General features: G+C 36.0%; 1 protein-coding gene across 6 annotated transcripts in view; it reads left to right on the forward strand.

The window, feature by feature from the left end:
• ZNF148 (zinc finger protein 148) overlaps positions 1-16,162 on the forward strand; it is a 50,706-nt gene extending 34,544 nt beyond the window's left edge. For all 6 annotated transcript variants that reach the window (XM_089520214.1, XM_089520215.1, XM_089520212.1 and 3 more), the window contains 2 exons: positions 5,427-5,545; positions 6,289-16,162. In XM_089520214.1, coding sequence (XP_089376340.1) covers positions 5,427-5,545; positions 6,289-7,893 — 1,724 coding nt within the window. In that variant the 3' untranslated portion in view covers positions 7,894-16,162. The remainder of the gene's footprint in view (positions 1-5,426; positions 5,546-6,288) is intronic.
• Positions 16,163-17,631: the final 1,469 nt, after the last annotated feature.

Here is a 17,631-nt window from a genome sequence, read left to right on the forward strand (position 1 = left end):
GGTTTTTAAAAATGTGATATCAAGAATTGCATCAAAATTCAAGTGGGTTCTTGATTGACTTAAAGTTCAAGGAGAAAGGTTCATAAAAGTGTCCACCCTCATTCTTTTGACAAAATAAAATGTACTTTTCTACTTTGGAAATAGAAATTATTATAGGGCGCACTTCTCTTACGCAGGGGATCCATTCCGGACCCCCGTGTAAGGGAAATTCCACAGATGCTCAAGCCCCATTTTGAAAAATGGGACTCGTGCACGTGGCATGGCATGTGTGCCTTGGGTGTGTGCACCATTGCCTTTTATGGCCATAGCCTTTTATGGTGACTGCCGTAGGGTTGCCATAATTGTCCACTAAAACCCGGGACAAAATGTAGGACAAAATCTAGGCCAAACTGTAGGGCAACTGCAGGACAAAATTCAGCCCAAAATGTAGGACATTTAAGAAAATGGAGGACCTTAAATGTCTGACATTTTGGGCTGAATTTTGTCCTACAGTTTAGTCTAGATTTTGTCCTACATTTTGTCTCAGGTTTTAGTGGACAATTATGGCACCCCTCAGTGTAAGACACGGGCACACTGTAATAGCCATTGACTTTAATTTAGTGGGGGGATTGTGGCCCATGGAGAGGCTAACAGGTACATGTTGCTTGCACATCACCTGATAATAGAAGCAGAAGTCATGTGATGTCATTGAAAACCAACCTGGAAATTAAATGCTGTGTGTCAGGTCTGAGGGCTCAATCATGTTCTTTTTCTTCTCTTACACCCTGTATCTTGCTAGGTTAGAAAGTGTTCTCTCTAGTTCTTGAGATTATTTTCATTCTAACTTCTTATGCAGTGTAGGACAGACTACTATCTATCCCTCACATGTCAAAGAACATTTACAGTCTGCATGTAGAGTTTAATCCAGAAAACATTAACAGTTCAGTTCTTTGTTGTGTTCTCTGTGATCCACACATACTAGTTTTATGATTGCGGTGAATCTTGATTGAAATATTCTATAACTCAGGGCTCATCCAGAGCCAAAAGTCTTGGGATTTGATGGGCTGTTTCATGTCTGTGTCTTATGTCATGTAAAGGTGTTTCCACACCTTGCCTCCAGATGCCCTAAAGATACCAGGGCTTCATTCTTATTTTTTTGTCTGGTGTGAAGTGTGGTGTGGGTGAGGTTTCCTCTCGTTCCTGGATGGAGCGAACAAAGTTCAGAGGAGAATCTTTGTGGGTGAGAGCATATACCCATTCATTGCACCATTGCAGCACTGCCCAACATCTGGAGAAGAAACAAGTTATCCCAGTAGGTGAAATTATCCCTTGTTTGATTCAGAATCTCTTAGAGTCAAAAAGAAAACACTTCCTGCCCTGGTCTTAAAAGTCACAGCTGGTCTCTGGAATTAGGTCACAGTGCATCAGGTCAGGAGGCACATCATTTGGACATTTAACACAAAAACCAAAAAACCAAACCTAATCAATACAGGAACAACCCCGCCCCCCCAAAAAAAGTCTGGATGAACCCTGTGTAGAGTTTTGGCAGGGGTCCTGCAGCCATCTCTCCCATTGCATGTGTAGACATCTCCAGTGTCTTTTCATATGCCAAGTCAGCAACATCAGAAATAATGTTCTCTTCAATAACTTTTCATTATTGTTGTTTTTTCTTTGGTCGTTATATTGCTTCTTTAGTCTTTGTATTTCATTATCATTCTTTTTGGATTTAACTATATTTTGTTGTTGTTCATGGATTGAACTGAAACACTGAGAGTAAATAAAGACTGTGATCTGGGTGTGTTTGTGTGGCCTCTGAGGCCTTGTTTAAGCTGCACCTGCTGAAGGAGTAAAATTGCCTTCTCAGAGAAACACTGCCTTTTTTGTCTGGTCAAGAATAAGGATTGTAGCCTTTTAAAAAAAAATTAAACAAGCTTTTGGCTGTTAACTGATTGTGGCAGAATATTTTTTAATATGCTGTACTTCTACCTTCTTCAGTGCTTTAAATGTTTTAAACTGTTTAAATTAGTATTTTTAATAAAATGGCTTATTTAATTGTTTTAAGGTTGTTATTAGATGTTTCGTTGTACATTATTTTAAGCCACCTTGCATCACATGTGAGGAGAAAGCTGTGATATTAATTGCATAAATAAACAGCATAAGTTTAAGAAAATAATTTATTAGATTTCCAGCGAAGGTGTCGTCTAAGTCAATATATATTAGTTTTCTTGGCATTTTCATAAGCTGGTTATAGCATGACTGCAAGAGAAAGGATATGGCTCTAGGGAACTCTGTGATCAGTTGTAGGATAGCAAAAGTACTACAACAAACTTAGGTCTGTAAATCTTGTGACCCAACAAGATCTAATCATTAGTTGATTAGGCTGTTGACTATATTTCTGCTGCATACTCATGAAGGGATTAATTTCTTTTCCTGGTTTGTATGAAACCATAACTTTTGCTATGGGAAAATTGGATTTGCATAAACCCTAATTTATTCATTAACCAGGATCTGCTTGTGATTTGTAATCATGGTTTCCATGTAAACTATGGGTGAATATAGGCAACCAACATTTGCAACATCAAAAGCTTTTTTGCCATTTTGATCCTTTTACCAACTGTAAAAGTGCAAATGTGGGGTTTATTTCCATCATAAATTCTGACTGTGATAAAGACCAGCAAGCCACCAATCACTAAAACATCCTGTATTTACTACTGGTTGCTTGTCTGTTACTTATCTCTATCAGACAACACTGAGTGGGGAGATACAGCATTTCATGGTTAGAATAATTTAAGGGTGCTTCTTTTGGCTCTTTTTTTCTCCATGGTTTTTGGATCATATGTTCAGATATTTTTTAAAGGTTTTGAAATATTTAAATATTTGCAGTTATTTTTTACATAACGTTTAGTGTTTAAAGATGTAGTTATAACTTGGAAGATGATTCATTCTTTTGTGAGGCGACTGAGTATTGTGCACCAATATGATTACAGTTTAAAGTACACTTTCTGGAATGGGATGGATTGTTGCAGCATGTACACATTGCAAACACAGCAAAAAGACAGCCAAGTTTTCTTTACAAACATGTTACAACTTAAAACCAATAGTGGACTTTGCAGACTTAAAGTCAACCCAGTGTCTAAATTAACTGTCTGCTTTCTTAAAAGAAAGAACTAGAAGGTAGTGATAGAGCCAGCAAAGCATAAAAGCAAGAGGTACATCTAGTGTCTTTGTTAGATTCCCAGTAAATATATCTCCTCAATCAGTATATATTAGATTATTTGGCATTCTTATACACTGGCTGTGGTATGACTGGAAAAGCAAGGATATGGGGCCATAACAAAAGAAGTAAAAACAGTTGTGCAGCATCAGATGAAAGGCCTATCTAATCCAGGATTCTGTTCACGCTGGATCCAATCAGTTGTCCATGAGGAGCCCAAAAACATGCATCCTCCCACTTTTATTCTCCTGCACCTCATATATAGCATGGGGAAAGAGAGGGAGAATTTATTGTCCATGAAAAGGAGAGATGGAAGCTGTGCTTATGTCTATCTGTTTTTATGCCATGTGCCATTATGGAATGTTTTCTAACAATAATTTTCTGCCTACCATCATTTATTCATTAAAGATTGTATACATTTCTTGAACGCGGCGTGTATGCCTAATTCTGTAATGCACCTTGTTGTTGTTTAACTGCCCTTGAGTCCCTGTCAACTCATGGCGACTCTGTGGATGAGACATCGCCATGACCCCTGTCTTCCACTGCCCTGTTCAGGTCCTGCAGGTTTATGCCCATGACCTCCCGGGTTGAGTCTAGCCATCTGACGTGCGTTCTTCCTCACTTTTCACTACCCTTTACCTTTCCTAGCATTATTGTCTTTCCTAATGAGTTGTGACCTCTCATGATGTGGTACAAAGTACAAAGCTTCAATTTGATCATTTTAGCTTCCAGGAAGGTTTCAGGCTTGATCTGTTCAAGGATCCATTGCTTGTCCTTAATTGAATATAATCTGTCTTGGGCCCGGTCCAGACAGGCGCAATAGGGCGCCCTCATCACGTGCGAGGGGCAGCACTTCTAGACGCCCCTCACCCCTCGCACGTGAAGAGGGCGTCAGAATGGCGGCGCCCTGTACAGATGGATGCCGCCATCATTACGTGACGGATGTCTAGCGTCTGCACATCACGGTACCATTGCGACGTCGTGAGTGCGCCATTGACCCACTGTAGCGTCATAATGGCGCCGCAAGAAGAACCCACTTTTTGCAGGTTCTTTTTGGTCCGCAGGGAAGTCCTGTGGTCTGGAGGCTGCGGCTTCCCTGCAGACCAAAGCTGGGCACCTTTTTGAACGGTCTGTCCCGCTCCTTGGTTTACATTCTTGATTTATTTGCTCTGTGTAGATTTTATTAACACAGTCATGGCATAGTTCTACTCTGGCTTGTTCTACATTGATTGTCTATAAGACCCTTGACTAACAAAGGGTTCTCACTGGAATTTAGTTGTTGCTTTTTGCAAGGCTACTGCAAAAGTAGACTTTTTAAACAGATTTTTAAAAATTGAATCTTTACAAACAATGTGCTGTTGTTGCTGTTGAAATAGTTAAATCACATCTTTAATTAGTGGTTTTAGATTTAGGAGATAGTCAGGCTTCTGTAACTTGTTACTATAAAATAGACAAGTCGTGTGAAACTTAAATGCAAAATAAGTAACAGTGAAAATCATTAAAGAGACTTATTTATGCCTTTGTTTCTTTGGTCATAGATATACTAGAATTAAATTCAGTAATGGAAGTCTTAAATCCAGAAATAGAAAGAAAATTCAACAAGATCTCTTAAATTAGGCACTTCACTACTCATATAAACTATCTTCCTCACCTTGGGAAACCCACAATTGGGTCTGTAATTCACATTTCTTCATACTGCCTAACTAAATGAATTAGAATATATATTGCTACAAATCAGCCACTAACTATAGCAGCTTCGAATGTTAGAATTTGCCTTTTCACAAAGAAGCAAATGGGTGTTATGAAGTGATAAACCCAGTGTTTTTGTTCTTGAAACTCATAACAATGTGTTTGTTTTTTCTGGAAACCAGAGACATGTTGTCACCAGTGTATACAAAATTCATTGTCTTTGTAAACAAGAGTTTTCTTCCTCATTAATCTGAATATTAAAATGTGGTAAAGATGTGTAGGACTGGAACATTTTTCTGCCACCTTTCTCAGTTTGCTAGTTCTGAAATATATGTTGGCAACTGGAATGTAAATGTAACTTTATGCAACCTTGTGCTTTTCTAGCATTGTTTGTTTGGAATGTTGTATATGTTTTCTTTGATCAATGGTAAAGTTACTTAAGAACAACGCTGTGAAGATCTGTGTGCCATTGCAAAACACCCCCCCCCCACACACACACACAATTTCTTTAAACAGTATATTTTCTTGTCATTTTTATTCTCAGGTGAGAAACCATTTCGATGTGACGAATGTGGCATGAGATTCATACAGAAATATCACATGGAAAGGCACAAGAGAACTCACAGTGGAGAGAAGCCTTACCAGTGTGAATACTGCTTACAGGTAATTTGACAAAGGGAGGACAGAACGAAATAGTTTAGACGAAATTGTGAAAACACTGGCAAATGTGATTCAAAGTGCAATGATCTTCATTAAAATAAATTAATACCCTTAGTCAAATGAAGACATTATGAACCCGTTTTACCATTATGATATTGATTGATTTTAACATGCACATCTTACAATAAAGAACCACTTTAGCTTACATTGTGAATACCATATTTTGTGAATATAATCAACATTTTTGTGAGAAACATTGCTCTCAGAGTCACTGTCCTCATTGTCTCTAATAATCTTTTGATAATTAAAACATTGTTGCTGAGATATATATCTCAGAAACAATGTTTTAATTATTAACAGAACATTAGAGAGTATAATGGTAAAACAGTGACTGAGAGCGATGAATGCTAGTAGGATGAGGCTTTTATGTGCTAGCCTTTCCCACAGCTGTGGATGTGGTGAGCTGTCATAGAATGATCTTTATGTACTGCAGGGGAGTTCTGTTAATAAAGAGTTAAGGGCCAAATTTTTTAATAATAACTGAAATTGTTTCAGTGTGAATGTTGACTTCATATCTTCTGACAGACCAGTTTTCACTCTGACTTTGCTACCATTAATTCCATGTGGAAACATTTTAATTTTACCATGTCAGCAGAATCACTTATGCAAAAACTTTATAGTATCAAAATATGTGGCTTGGCCAGATGGCTCTTAGTTTTTCTCTAATTCAAAACTGTCCCTTGTAGTTCTTCTCAAGGACTGACCGTGTATTGAAACACAAACGTATGTGCCATGAGAACCGTGACAAGAAGCCGAACAGAAGTGCCACCAAACTAGGCCTTTTGTCTCCAGATGAAGATCAAGGCTTCCCTATGCCTTTGAAAGACAGCTCTTTGCCAAAGAAGAAAAGGCAAAAAACTGAGAAATTGAAGTCTTCTGGGCTGGACAAAGAAAGTGTGACTGATAAATCTGAACATAAAAAAGATAAAAATGATTTTTTGCCTTTGTATGCTGGCAGTACTAAGATAAAGGATGAATACATGGTGGCTGAATATGCAGTTGAGCTACCACATTCGTCTGTCAGTGGAGGGCACTTACAAGAAGCAAATTCTGGAGAAATACATCCGCCTAAACTGGTACTCAAAAAAGTTAACAGTAAGAGAAGTTTGAAACAGTCCCTAGAGCAAAGTCACTCCATTTCATCCCTAGCCTCTTATGAAGACAGCAAGGTTTCAAAGTTTGCCTTTGATCTGGTGGACAACAAAGTCCTGTTGGGCTCTGAAGGCAATGCAGACATTGACCAAGTTGATACTTTGCAAGAAGGTCCCAGTAAGCCTGTACACAGCAGCACAAACTACGATGATGCAATGCAGTTTTTAAAGAAAAGACGCTATCTCCAAGCTGCTAATAGTAACAGCAGGGAATATGCCTTGAATGTAGGCACCATTGCCTCTCAGCCTTCAGTTACTCAAGCTGCTGTTGCAAGTGTGATAGATGAAGGTAGCACAGCATCAATATTGGATACATCAGGACTGAGTGTAGAGATTAAAGGTAACCATGACAAAAATGTCATTCCAGATGAGGTACTTCAAACTCTTTTAGACCATTATTCTCATAAAGCAAATGGCCAGCATGAAATAGCTTTTAATGTGGCTGATACAGAAGTGACTTCCAGTATTGCAATCAATTCTTCTGAAGTATCAGAGGTCACACAAGCTGAGAATGTTGCAACAAGCTCTCAAGGTTCCTCATCCGATAAAGCCAGTATGTTACAGGAATATTCCAAGTTTCTTCAGCAAGCTTTGGACAGAACTAGCCAAAATGATGCCTATTTGAACAACCCAAGCCTTAATTTTGTGAGTGACAACCAGACTCTTACAGGGCAACCAGCATTCTCTGCTATAGACAAACAGGTCTATGCATCTATCCCTGTCAACAATTTTCGATCAGGAATGAACTCTCCATTAAGAACAACTCCAGACAAGTCTCATTTTGGACTTATTGTTGGTGATTCCCAGCATTCTTTTCCATTTTCAGGTGAGGAGCCAAATCATTCTTCCTCATCCTCTACACAAGACTTCCTGGATCAAGTGACTTCTCAAAAGAAAGCAGAGGCACAGCCTGTCCATCAAGCATATCAAATAGGTTCTTTTGAGCAACCATTCAGGGCTCAGTACCATGGAACAAGAGCTGGAATATCATCTCAATTTAACACTGCTAATGGGCAAGTGAACCTCCGGGGGCCAGGGACAAGTGCTGAATTCCCAGAATTCCCCTTGGTGAATGTAAATGATGCTCGAGCTGGGATGAACTCTTCACCTGATGCCACAACAGGCCAGACATTTGGCTAAGATTTTTTTTTTTAAAGAAATAACATTGGCACTTTAGCACAGGTCTGCTCAGCTGAGCTTGTTCTCTATAGGATGGAGTCCTATACAGATTTAAGGCCTTGTGTTACAACAAAAAAGTAAACTGGTACAGCATATTGGTAACTACTTTTTGTTGTTGTTGTTAATCGCCATTCTTTGTGAATTGCCTTACAAGTGGGTATCCAGTGATAAGGCAGATGGTTTTTTTTGCTTATTTGAGATCAGGAACTTGCTATGTTGATATTTAATACCAGATGAAACAAACCAAAAAACCCAGATAAGCTGTCTCTCCTATAATAGTTCTGTAGTTTGGCAGTGTTGATTATTTTGGGGACAAGAATAATTATTAGATCATTCATATTAAAATTTCCTAATTAGTTATTCTAGCCATTGCACTTCAGCAGGGTGTATGAATAAAGTGTACAAATAAAGTAAGCTGAAAAATTTAAATGTTAGTGAGGAAATTATGACTAGACAACTATAGTACTTTTGGGGAAAATATCACTTTCTGGCTGCTGTACAGGAGCAATCCATTACTAACGTATAAGTTAGAAAATAAGAAGTGACACACATAATATTACAATTATTGATTACTTTGCATTTCCTCTTACTATACTTTAGGAAAATTAATGTTTTCAAGACACACACCCCTATTTAAATGCCCAAATAATAATCTAAAAAGTATTGCATATTTCTTTGTACCTTTGAAGTTGAACATAACTTTTTGAAGTTTTCCCCTCTACATGATAGCTGTCAAGATGTTCAGGTTTTAGCCAAATGCTTTGTAGACTACATTCCCTGTTTCATAATATCTATATAAATCAAATTTCAGGATTTAAATCTTCAAATCTGCAGTAATTGACATTAGAGCACTTAGATTATTTTCAATATTTTTTTCATTCTCAAGAATAGAACTATTTTCTACCTTTAGACTCAGTATGGCTACATCATTTTCACTTTTTTTAAAAAAAATATGAGAATTAATGGGATACCTTCTCATCCCCTCAAACTTGATCTTACCAACAAATTTAAATTTATTAGATATAGAAAATTACCCCAGAAAAAGAAGGAAGTAAACATTCTCATTACATATCTCATTGCTGGGCAATGACCGTAATAAAGAAATTCATTCATTCACCGCAGTGAACAGTTTCACTGTGGTTTTGCCAACTAGAGGTGAAGAGTAAAGAGAAACAATCAAAAGATAACTGGTCAGAGTTTTACTTAATTTCATGTATTAATATATTTTAACTTTATTCCTCTCCTATGTAGATATTTTAATAGTAGGTTGTCTTGTGGTGCAACAATTAGTTCTATATAAAATTTTAAAATGGTGTGTTTTGACTTAACATGAATATTGGGATAATTTAACTATTTAAAAAAAACAAACAGAAACTATTTTCATCATATGAATGGGGTGTTTTACAGTAATCTTTAGCCAGTATTTTACGTAATGGCTGAGTGACAAGAACCTAGGTACCCCCACCATGCAAATCATCTAGGCAGTGAAGACTTATTTTAGAGCATCATCTCTACTTCCCATCTCTTACAGAAGATATGTAGTCCAAATGATACCTCTCTCACAAAGAATTTAGTTAATAATAATAATGCAACAGCATTTTCCAGGGAAATCATCACTATTAATTACCGTATATACTCATCTATAAGTCTAAAACTTTATGCCCAAAAATTGAACCCAAAATCCCAGGTCGACTTATTTATGGGTCAGTATGGTAATATGATAGCAGCTCTTTCAGATTTCCCCATGCGGTGCAGAGAGGAGTTTATTTCTCTTTGGAGCCAAGCAGGAAGAGTCCTGAGGTGATTGCTATTGCTGTTTGTTTAAGACTCCATCTCTTGCCTGTGCCTGAAAGCTGAAATGATGAAGCAAAAAGCCTTAATGAGAGTCACTTGCCATACTGAAGGAGCCTTCAAGTTTTATCCTCGACCTATCTACAAGTCATGACAAAATCCATAATTTTGGCCCCAAAACCTGACCTCAACTTATACATGAAGTCGACTTATAGTTGAGTGTATACAGTAACTGAAGTATCTAATTCAGGTGGTCATTGTCTTCCTTGTTCCATCAGTGCAGTTTTAGGCCCATCTTTTAATATTTATGAAACTCATGGACAGTGTGTTACCTCTCTCAGATAAGCCTAAGAGTTTTCATAGATCCATATAGTCATTCCTGTCAGTCAGAAATAAACTGTGGCAATAAGATGTTGTTACATCCTGATTCTCGGTATAAATTGCATATAAATTGATTCATAGAAAAGTAATTAAAAATAACTAAAGATGCAAAGTCAAAATAGCTTTATTAATGATGTGAAATCTTTTTTTAATCTTATATTTCAACTTTTAAAATTTTTAGTTTGCCCCCACATTAAGCCAGCTAGCACACACTGTATGCTAATTTAAACTAAGTATCTCTATCATAGCGTCAAAGTACCTCTTTTTCTATAGTTAATAGCGGATCATGATCCCTAAAAGTTTGCTGGAGGAAGTCGCTTGTGAAATTTTAGGGCGCAAGCACAGATATTAAGACAAGATCAGTATGCGTAGAGCAAAGATTTAAAATCTATATACTGTACAGGAAACAAATAGATACTTCTTTGCAAGAAGTGAAAAAGTGAAGTGAGAAATGAGGAAGGAATTCTGGCTAGGATGTCATGAGCCTTTTATTCTTGTGGCACATACATTTTCATAACACACACCAGAGCTTTTTCGATTTACAGTAGGCCCTTGGTATCCACTGGGGTTTGGTTCCAGGACCACCATGGATAACAAAATCCGTGGATGCTCAAGTCTCATTAAATACAATGGCATAGCAAAATGGTGTCTCTTATATAAAATGGAAAATCAAGGTTTGCTATTTGGAATTTATACTTTTTTTTAAATATTTTCAAACCGTGGATGCTTGAATCCATGGATAAAAAATCTCTGAATAAGGAGAGCCAACTGTATTCTTCTGACAGCTTCTGCATTTGCGTTAAGAAAGGGTACTTTGTAGGGTCCCCAGTTTCCCATAGATTTTTTGGGGGGCATGAGGGGGTTGTGCTGGCAAAAGGGGGGCACCAGAACCTAGAAATGTTCATAGGATGTCAGCCATGAACAGAAATTCCACTTGAGACTTTTCTGATCCTGCCCACAAAAATCTTGTTAGAATCTGGTCCTAAACTGTTTCTAAACTGAAGAGAAATTATGGCTCTTAATCCTTATTGTTTTACAATTCTGATTTGTGTACTCATTTGCTGGTAATATTAATACAAATGATTTTTATGATGGGATAATGCATTATTAAAACACATTTAGGGCATCTTAGCGGTGATTCAACAGCCCTGTTAAATCCAAATATACCGTTGTGATTTGGTTAACAATCACTTTGAAATTGGATTTTATTGCAAATGTCCTGCTTCGATTCATATTTTCAATAGTCTTATAGGTTTAAACTTTAATAGCTCACATTTGGGATGTATGTCTGGCTTTTCTCTTTTAATATTAATTTGCTGTCCCATTTATTATTTATATATACATAATTATGAAGGAATTGGGTTTTGAGATTATAGCTAAAATTGCCACCTTATCTCCTGTTTACCTTAATGATGCAGGGTTGTCACGGGTGAAACATAGCATCATGTATTGCAGTGCACTAGGGTTCTTGAAAAAAAAAATAGGTTAGACGGATTTGTTTTTCATTTCTGTTGAATCACCTCCTGCCTTTCCTGACAAGACTATTAGAAGACTCCAGCAAGTTAGCAAGGGTTTGAGAGAGGAAATAGTTGAGTGATCTGGTGATTTCTAATGGGAATGACTGATAATCCCCACACAAGATGGTTTCTCTTATTTCTCTTCTGTGATATAAAGTCTTGTAGTTAAGGTCTTACAAAAGTATAACTGTAACTTTAACCAAACATATCGCAGAACATTGTACAAACACTGAATACTAAGCCACAATTGTCAGAATGAAATACTTGTATTGACATATGCCTTCTTTTGTTTGCTTATTTATTTTGTGATTTTTAAAATGGGTTTTCAGGTCACTAATGTGAATTAATATGCTTTTAGTACAACTGTTGGCTTTCATTTCCATCCATACTTTTGGGTTTATCTTTTGAAAAAATTCCATCTGGATACGTACAACATATTCCATGTTCCTTTTTATGATGTGTGTATCATGTTTCTTAAATATTTGAAGAGGATCAAGAGTAGATCCAACATCAGCCTGCTTTAATATTTCAGTATTAACTTGCTTTGTATTTGTAAACTTGCAACCTAAAATGTTATTGGTTAAGAGACTGGGTTCTTTTGCAAGTTTCAGGAGAATAGCTATTAGCATATAGTTCAGAACTTTAGAAGGCTGAAATGTGCTTGTGATCTGGGTATTTTGGTTGGTCAAAACCCATGTAATTTTTGCAATTGATATGATTATTAATAAAGCAAACTATGTTTATGTTTTCTTAAATTATGCTCAACAGAAGCCTTGCAACTTTGGAAATGTTTTCATTTTATGTTAGTGCATGTATGCTAGATATGTAGCACATTTAACTTACTCCCTTTGCAACGAATATGTCCTGAGAAAGTATTACAATGATGGGGAAGTGTTTTCATGTTTTTTTTTAAAAAAAACTTTCATTTTTTTCAAACAAATTTGTTTCAGGGAAATTTTCTAGTTGCTTTTCCTATACATATATGAATCATTGTTTCCTCTTTTCAGTAATAATTAAGAGAGAGAGAGAGAGAGAGAGAGGGATCTTCTGGCAGTGATCACAACCTGAAGCAAGCAAATCTTTCTCGGAGTTCTTTCTTGCTTTCTTTATCCCAGTAGATGGAAAGTAAAAAAAAAAGTGTAAATGTTTATTTTATTTTTTTATGCTGTAAATATGAGTTATCAGATAAGGATGTACCTATGATTGAATCTTTGATTCTGCACAGTTAGAGTTTATATATAAAATATAAATGTGTCTTGACAATCAAGGACTTACTGTCAGTCTTCCTTTATGATGTTTTATTAATGTTATGCATTCCATTTGTTAGACTTGAGTACCAATGTGGGAATTTGTATTGTCTGTAAAGTATGTAATGTTTTTACAGCTTGTTTTTAAACAAAAAAAGGAAAAAAGAATCTTGTATATAAACAGATTACAGTACTGCTTTATATCAGAAGGCATATGATGTACTGTATGTAAGCAATAATGCCTAACAATGCTAACTTTGCAAGTAGCATAAGGATAGTTCCAAAAACTGTTTGGAGGAGTTAATAGCTTTGTTTAAATTAATATTTTTAATCAATAAATTCCACTTTTTTCTTTGTAGTATAAATTTGTTTACACAGCACAATCTGAGTTGTAGGGAGATCTATTGTTAGATCTATACTGTATCTGCATACAAATGCATCATCAAATGAATGGGTCAACTGCAAGATGAAGAAGACTGTAAAATTAGCATTCATATCATGGAAGAAAGGATAGGGTGGTTCTTCGATACTACTACTGTGCTGATTATCCTTGTAATTTAATTTTTAAATCCTTTTATCCTGATAAGGATTTGGTATTTGTTATTGATAACAAACAGTGGTTTGTTTCATAACTCACATTGCATTTGAGCATTGTAATGGTTTATTTTGACAGTTATTTTTTGCCATAGGAGTTAACAGCTGTTTAGATGAGCTTTATTCCGTTCAAGCAAAACAAAACAAAAAAGTCAACCTTAGCTAGATTTGAAGAGTTCTTTTAAGATGTAAAGAGCAACAGAATTATTTGAAATCATCACTGCTTTGGGTGGAAACATCACAAATTTATAAATGTATAACTTACATTTTTTAAGAGGAAATGTTTTTAAATGCTAGTCATTTATATAATACGTGCTTTGAAGGATTTGCTAGTTCACTTCTGTCACTTTTAGTACACTGGTATCTTTTATATGTAATGTATGCTTTTTATTATTGTAGCAAAGCATTTCAGTAGAAGGAATTTTGCAACAGTGTTTGGGGAAATTTTATGGTTGGAAGCTAATTATTCTGGATTCTGTCTCTGTAGTTTTGTCTTTATTTCTAATGATGTCGGGCAAAGGACTTTGGCATTCAAATAAACCCAATTATCTACTTTCAAAAAAGGTTATATTTAGTTTATACTATACTGTGTGATTTGCAGTTGAGTTCATAAAGCATGATAACTTCAGGAGGAAGGTACAACAAACTGAATGCTACAGCATGGGCAGGAGAGACGGATGCTTTTGTACTGCATTTTCTGACATTTTCTTTTTCTTGGAGTCCATATGCCTTGTTTGTCTTTCTGTTGTTAGCATTCCCTAAAATACTGGCAAAGGAGACCTATTTCAGTGGTAATACAGTATTACTTTAGCTTACAATTACAGATCTGTTGGTTTTACTGTGAGTGTTGATTTTTTAAAAAGCCAATTAAATTCCCATTTTAAATTTTAAAATGTATAATACAGATCCTTTTGTATAAACCTTGAAAGTATGAATTTGTGTGAATATTTTGTATTTGAAATAAATTAGGTGATTGAGAATTCCTGAGAAATCAGGAATTTTGTGATGATGAAGTGTGTTTGTGTAGTGGTTATGTTTGGATTTACATTCAAAAACTGCATGGCTTTTTTTTTTTTTTTTTTTTGAGATGTTGAGAAATTATTGTAAGTAAACCTGGCACACTGGATCTAGAGTTTTCAAAATATATATTTGTTCCTTAATGGAAGTGAACACACCTTCTTTTACCTAACCAATATTTCTAAATATTTGAAGGGACCAGAAAGTGCCAATGTCAGTCTCACATCTCTCAGTTCATATAATGTGCCCATCGGTTGACTCCTTGTTTGAGCTGACTAAAGGTTGTAGACACATGAAATTCAGCCTGGTTTTTTTTTTTTTTTCAGAGATGAAAGTGACATTGCAGATCCACATTGTTTTTCTTCCTTTGCTGTGAATTTGCTTGTTCCTAGATTCATATTGCAAAGAGGAAGGCCTGCTCATAGTATCAAAGAAAGCTGTAGAAAGGAAATAGACTTACACTAAAATAATCAAAATAAGATTAAACGCAAAAATGAGAAAGGATGTTCAGTTGAAATGCTGATATTTAGTATGGCACTGATAATTTCTCATTTTCTCTGAAAATGTAAAAAAATGAAAATACTTCTAAAATATACTAGCCAATAAATAAAGAGCTTCTTTGGAATAGAAGTGAAATAGTGGCCAGAAAGGAAATAGAGGAATGGACAAGACCAGACCTTCTTCATGATAGTAGTGGAGAAGGTATCTAGGTTGCTTTCCTGTATTGTCAAAAACAGCAGCAGCAGCTCCACAGTTTGCACCTCTCTGAGCAACTCTACCAGTTATACCAGTACAGTATACTGGCTTTGGGATGCTTGCATGCTCCCCTCCCCAAAGTATTCTAGTTGCTAGAATAGTACAAACTGCCTTCTACTTGCTAAAATAATGTCAACAAGATGGCACAAAAATAAGCAGAAGCACGTTTAAAAATTGTGCAAATTCATACTTTCTCATTTTTCAAAGCGCTATGCATTCAGTGATAAGTAACAATGTGGTGTAGTGGTTTGAGTGTTTCACTGCAACTCTGGATACCAGGGTTTAAATCCCCACTAGGCCATACAAACCCATTGGGTAACCTTGGCGATATCACGCTCTCTCAGCCTCAGATAAGGTGAAACAAACCCCCTCTGAACAAATCTTGCCAAGAAAGCCCTGTGATAGAGTTGCCTTAGGGTTGTCATAAGTCAGAAAAACACTTGAAGGTACACAACAACTACTCCAGGTTTTTCAGCAGAAAAATCCTCACCAGTTGTAATGCCAGTAAAAATATGACTATTATTTATTTATTATTTATAAGTTAGAAATGACTTCAAGGCTCACAACAACAACAACAATATATACCTGCAGTAAGTCCAGTATTCTGACTGAGTTCTGTGTGGTTAACATCTTGTTGATAGATAAACTGCAGTATGAATTGGCATAAATCTTCAAGGATAAATTGAAAGATGTACTGTACTAATTTGCAGAATAACATACAGTTACATAGAATTTATCTCTTTTAAGTGGCATAATGGTTTTCACTGCTCTTTGGCATCCTTTCCTGATGATGAATTTGAGTTTATAATACCATTTAAAATGTATGCTCAGGTTTATTTTTTAAAAATCTGTCAAGTGAATGTATATTTGCAATGGTTGAAATTTCAGTGTGCTGGAAAATAAAAATACAGAACCTGGCTTTATTAATTAAGGCTCACTAGAGAGATTTTTCACAAACATTTACTATAAACTTCTGGAAGAATGTATGTCTTCATACAGTAGATACTTCATTCTTTGGAATTTCTGTGGTTAACAAGTTTCACTGTGGATTCTGCAATCCTGAACACTGTACAGATTGCACTGTAACTCATATATGGATAAGACTGTACCTATTTGCTTCTGTCTTTTAGCAGAACAAACACTACCAATGAAATAGGTCCCACCTCATCCTCCAGAACAGATTTGAGGGTAGAGGAACCTGCATGCAGAAGAAAGAAAAATCCCACTGCACAAGTAGATGTCAGCATAAGGGGAGATGAAACCTTTAAAAAAAATTTTAGAAGACACTGACGTATTGGTTTTGCAATGAGTTTTCACCTATATTTGTAAGAGATTGTCCTTTCTTCTATAGCCAGTACAGGGGAAAATCCCAAACCACAGATGTCTTCATTGTAAAAAATGCCTTTCCCCACCTCCCACCCCATTTTCTTTAGATTTTTCTATAGGGTGGCTTTTTACTTCACTGAATGTTTTTCTTTTAGACTATGTTCTGTAACTTTTTGGTAATGTTCATATTTTTACAAAATTTCATCAAAATTCAACTTACGGTTTCATTTAGGGACTGATAATCCTTTTCTGTGAAAGTGATATAATTGGCATCAAAATTATATATAGTCTGAGCACGTAAGTAGATTGGATCCACTGATGGAAGGGCTATACTCCTCCAGTTTGACTCAAGCTGATTTTCAGGGATACTCCTCCCAGCTCACCCTATTCAGTAAGATTCTCTTATGTAGCCTTGCTGATATTGGCAGGAATATTTTAATCAAGACTATTAATAAATCGGAGGGGAAGGGTTCTACAGACAAAGGCATTTGTGATTCATAGGACCCAATCATCCTATTAGGACTTTATAGTTCATGAAGCAGTAACTTGAGCTCTGTCCTGAAGATCAAAATCAGCCAAGTTATAGTGTACCTTCATAACATACTGGTATAGTTAATATATAGAAGACTTGAACAGAGCTGTGCACATGAGCATAGATACACAATTATAAAAGAAGCAGATAACTACAATAAAATACAGCAACCAAAAGGAGGGCAAGGGAGATAGAAAAATGAATTTTTAAATGTTATATAAAAAATGCCTCTACAAAAATTTTAAAAAATCTTAATCAGGTTCTAGGAGGATTGTAAAGTTTGTGATTCTGTGTGTGTGGAGAATGGTCCAGAAAAAGGTTGCCATCTCACAGACCAAAAAATCATCTGTGAATGCAGCAATATTGTGATTTCTGAATAATTTCAACAGGAGTAATTAACTGATTGAAACTTCCCTTTCCTCTCTGTAGGAGTAGGAGCCTGTTTAGATCTTAATCATGGTATCTAAACCTACTTCCAAAGAGCAAAACGCCTTTTTGATGATTTTATGAAGAGATCCTGGCTTAAGAAAGTAACTAA

Source organism: Sceloporus occidentalis, unplaced genomic scaffold (genome assembly GCF_023333645.1).
Source record: "Sceloporus occidentalis isolate IW3139 unplaced genomic scaffold, rSceOcc1.0.p SCAF_4, whole genome shotgun sequence".
In the NCBI taxonomy this organism is placed as follows: Eukaryota; Metazoa; Chordata; class Lepidosauria; order Squamata; family Phrynosomatidae; genus Sceloporus; species Sceloporus occidentalis.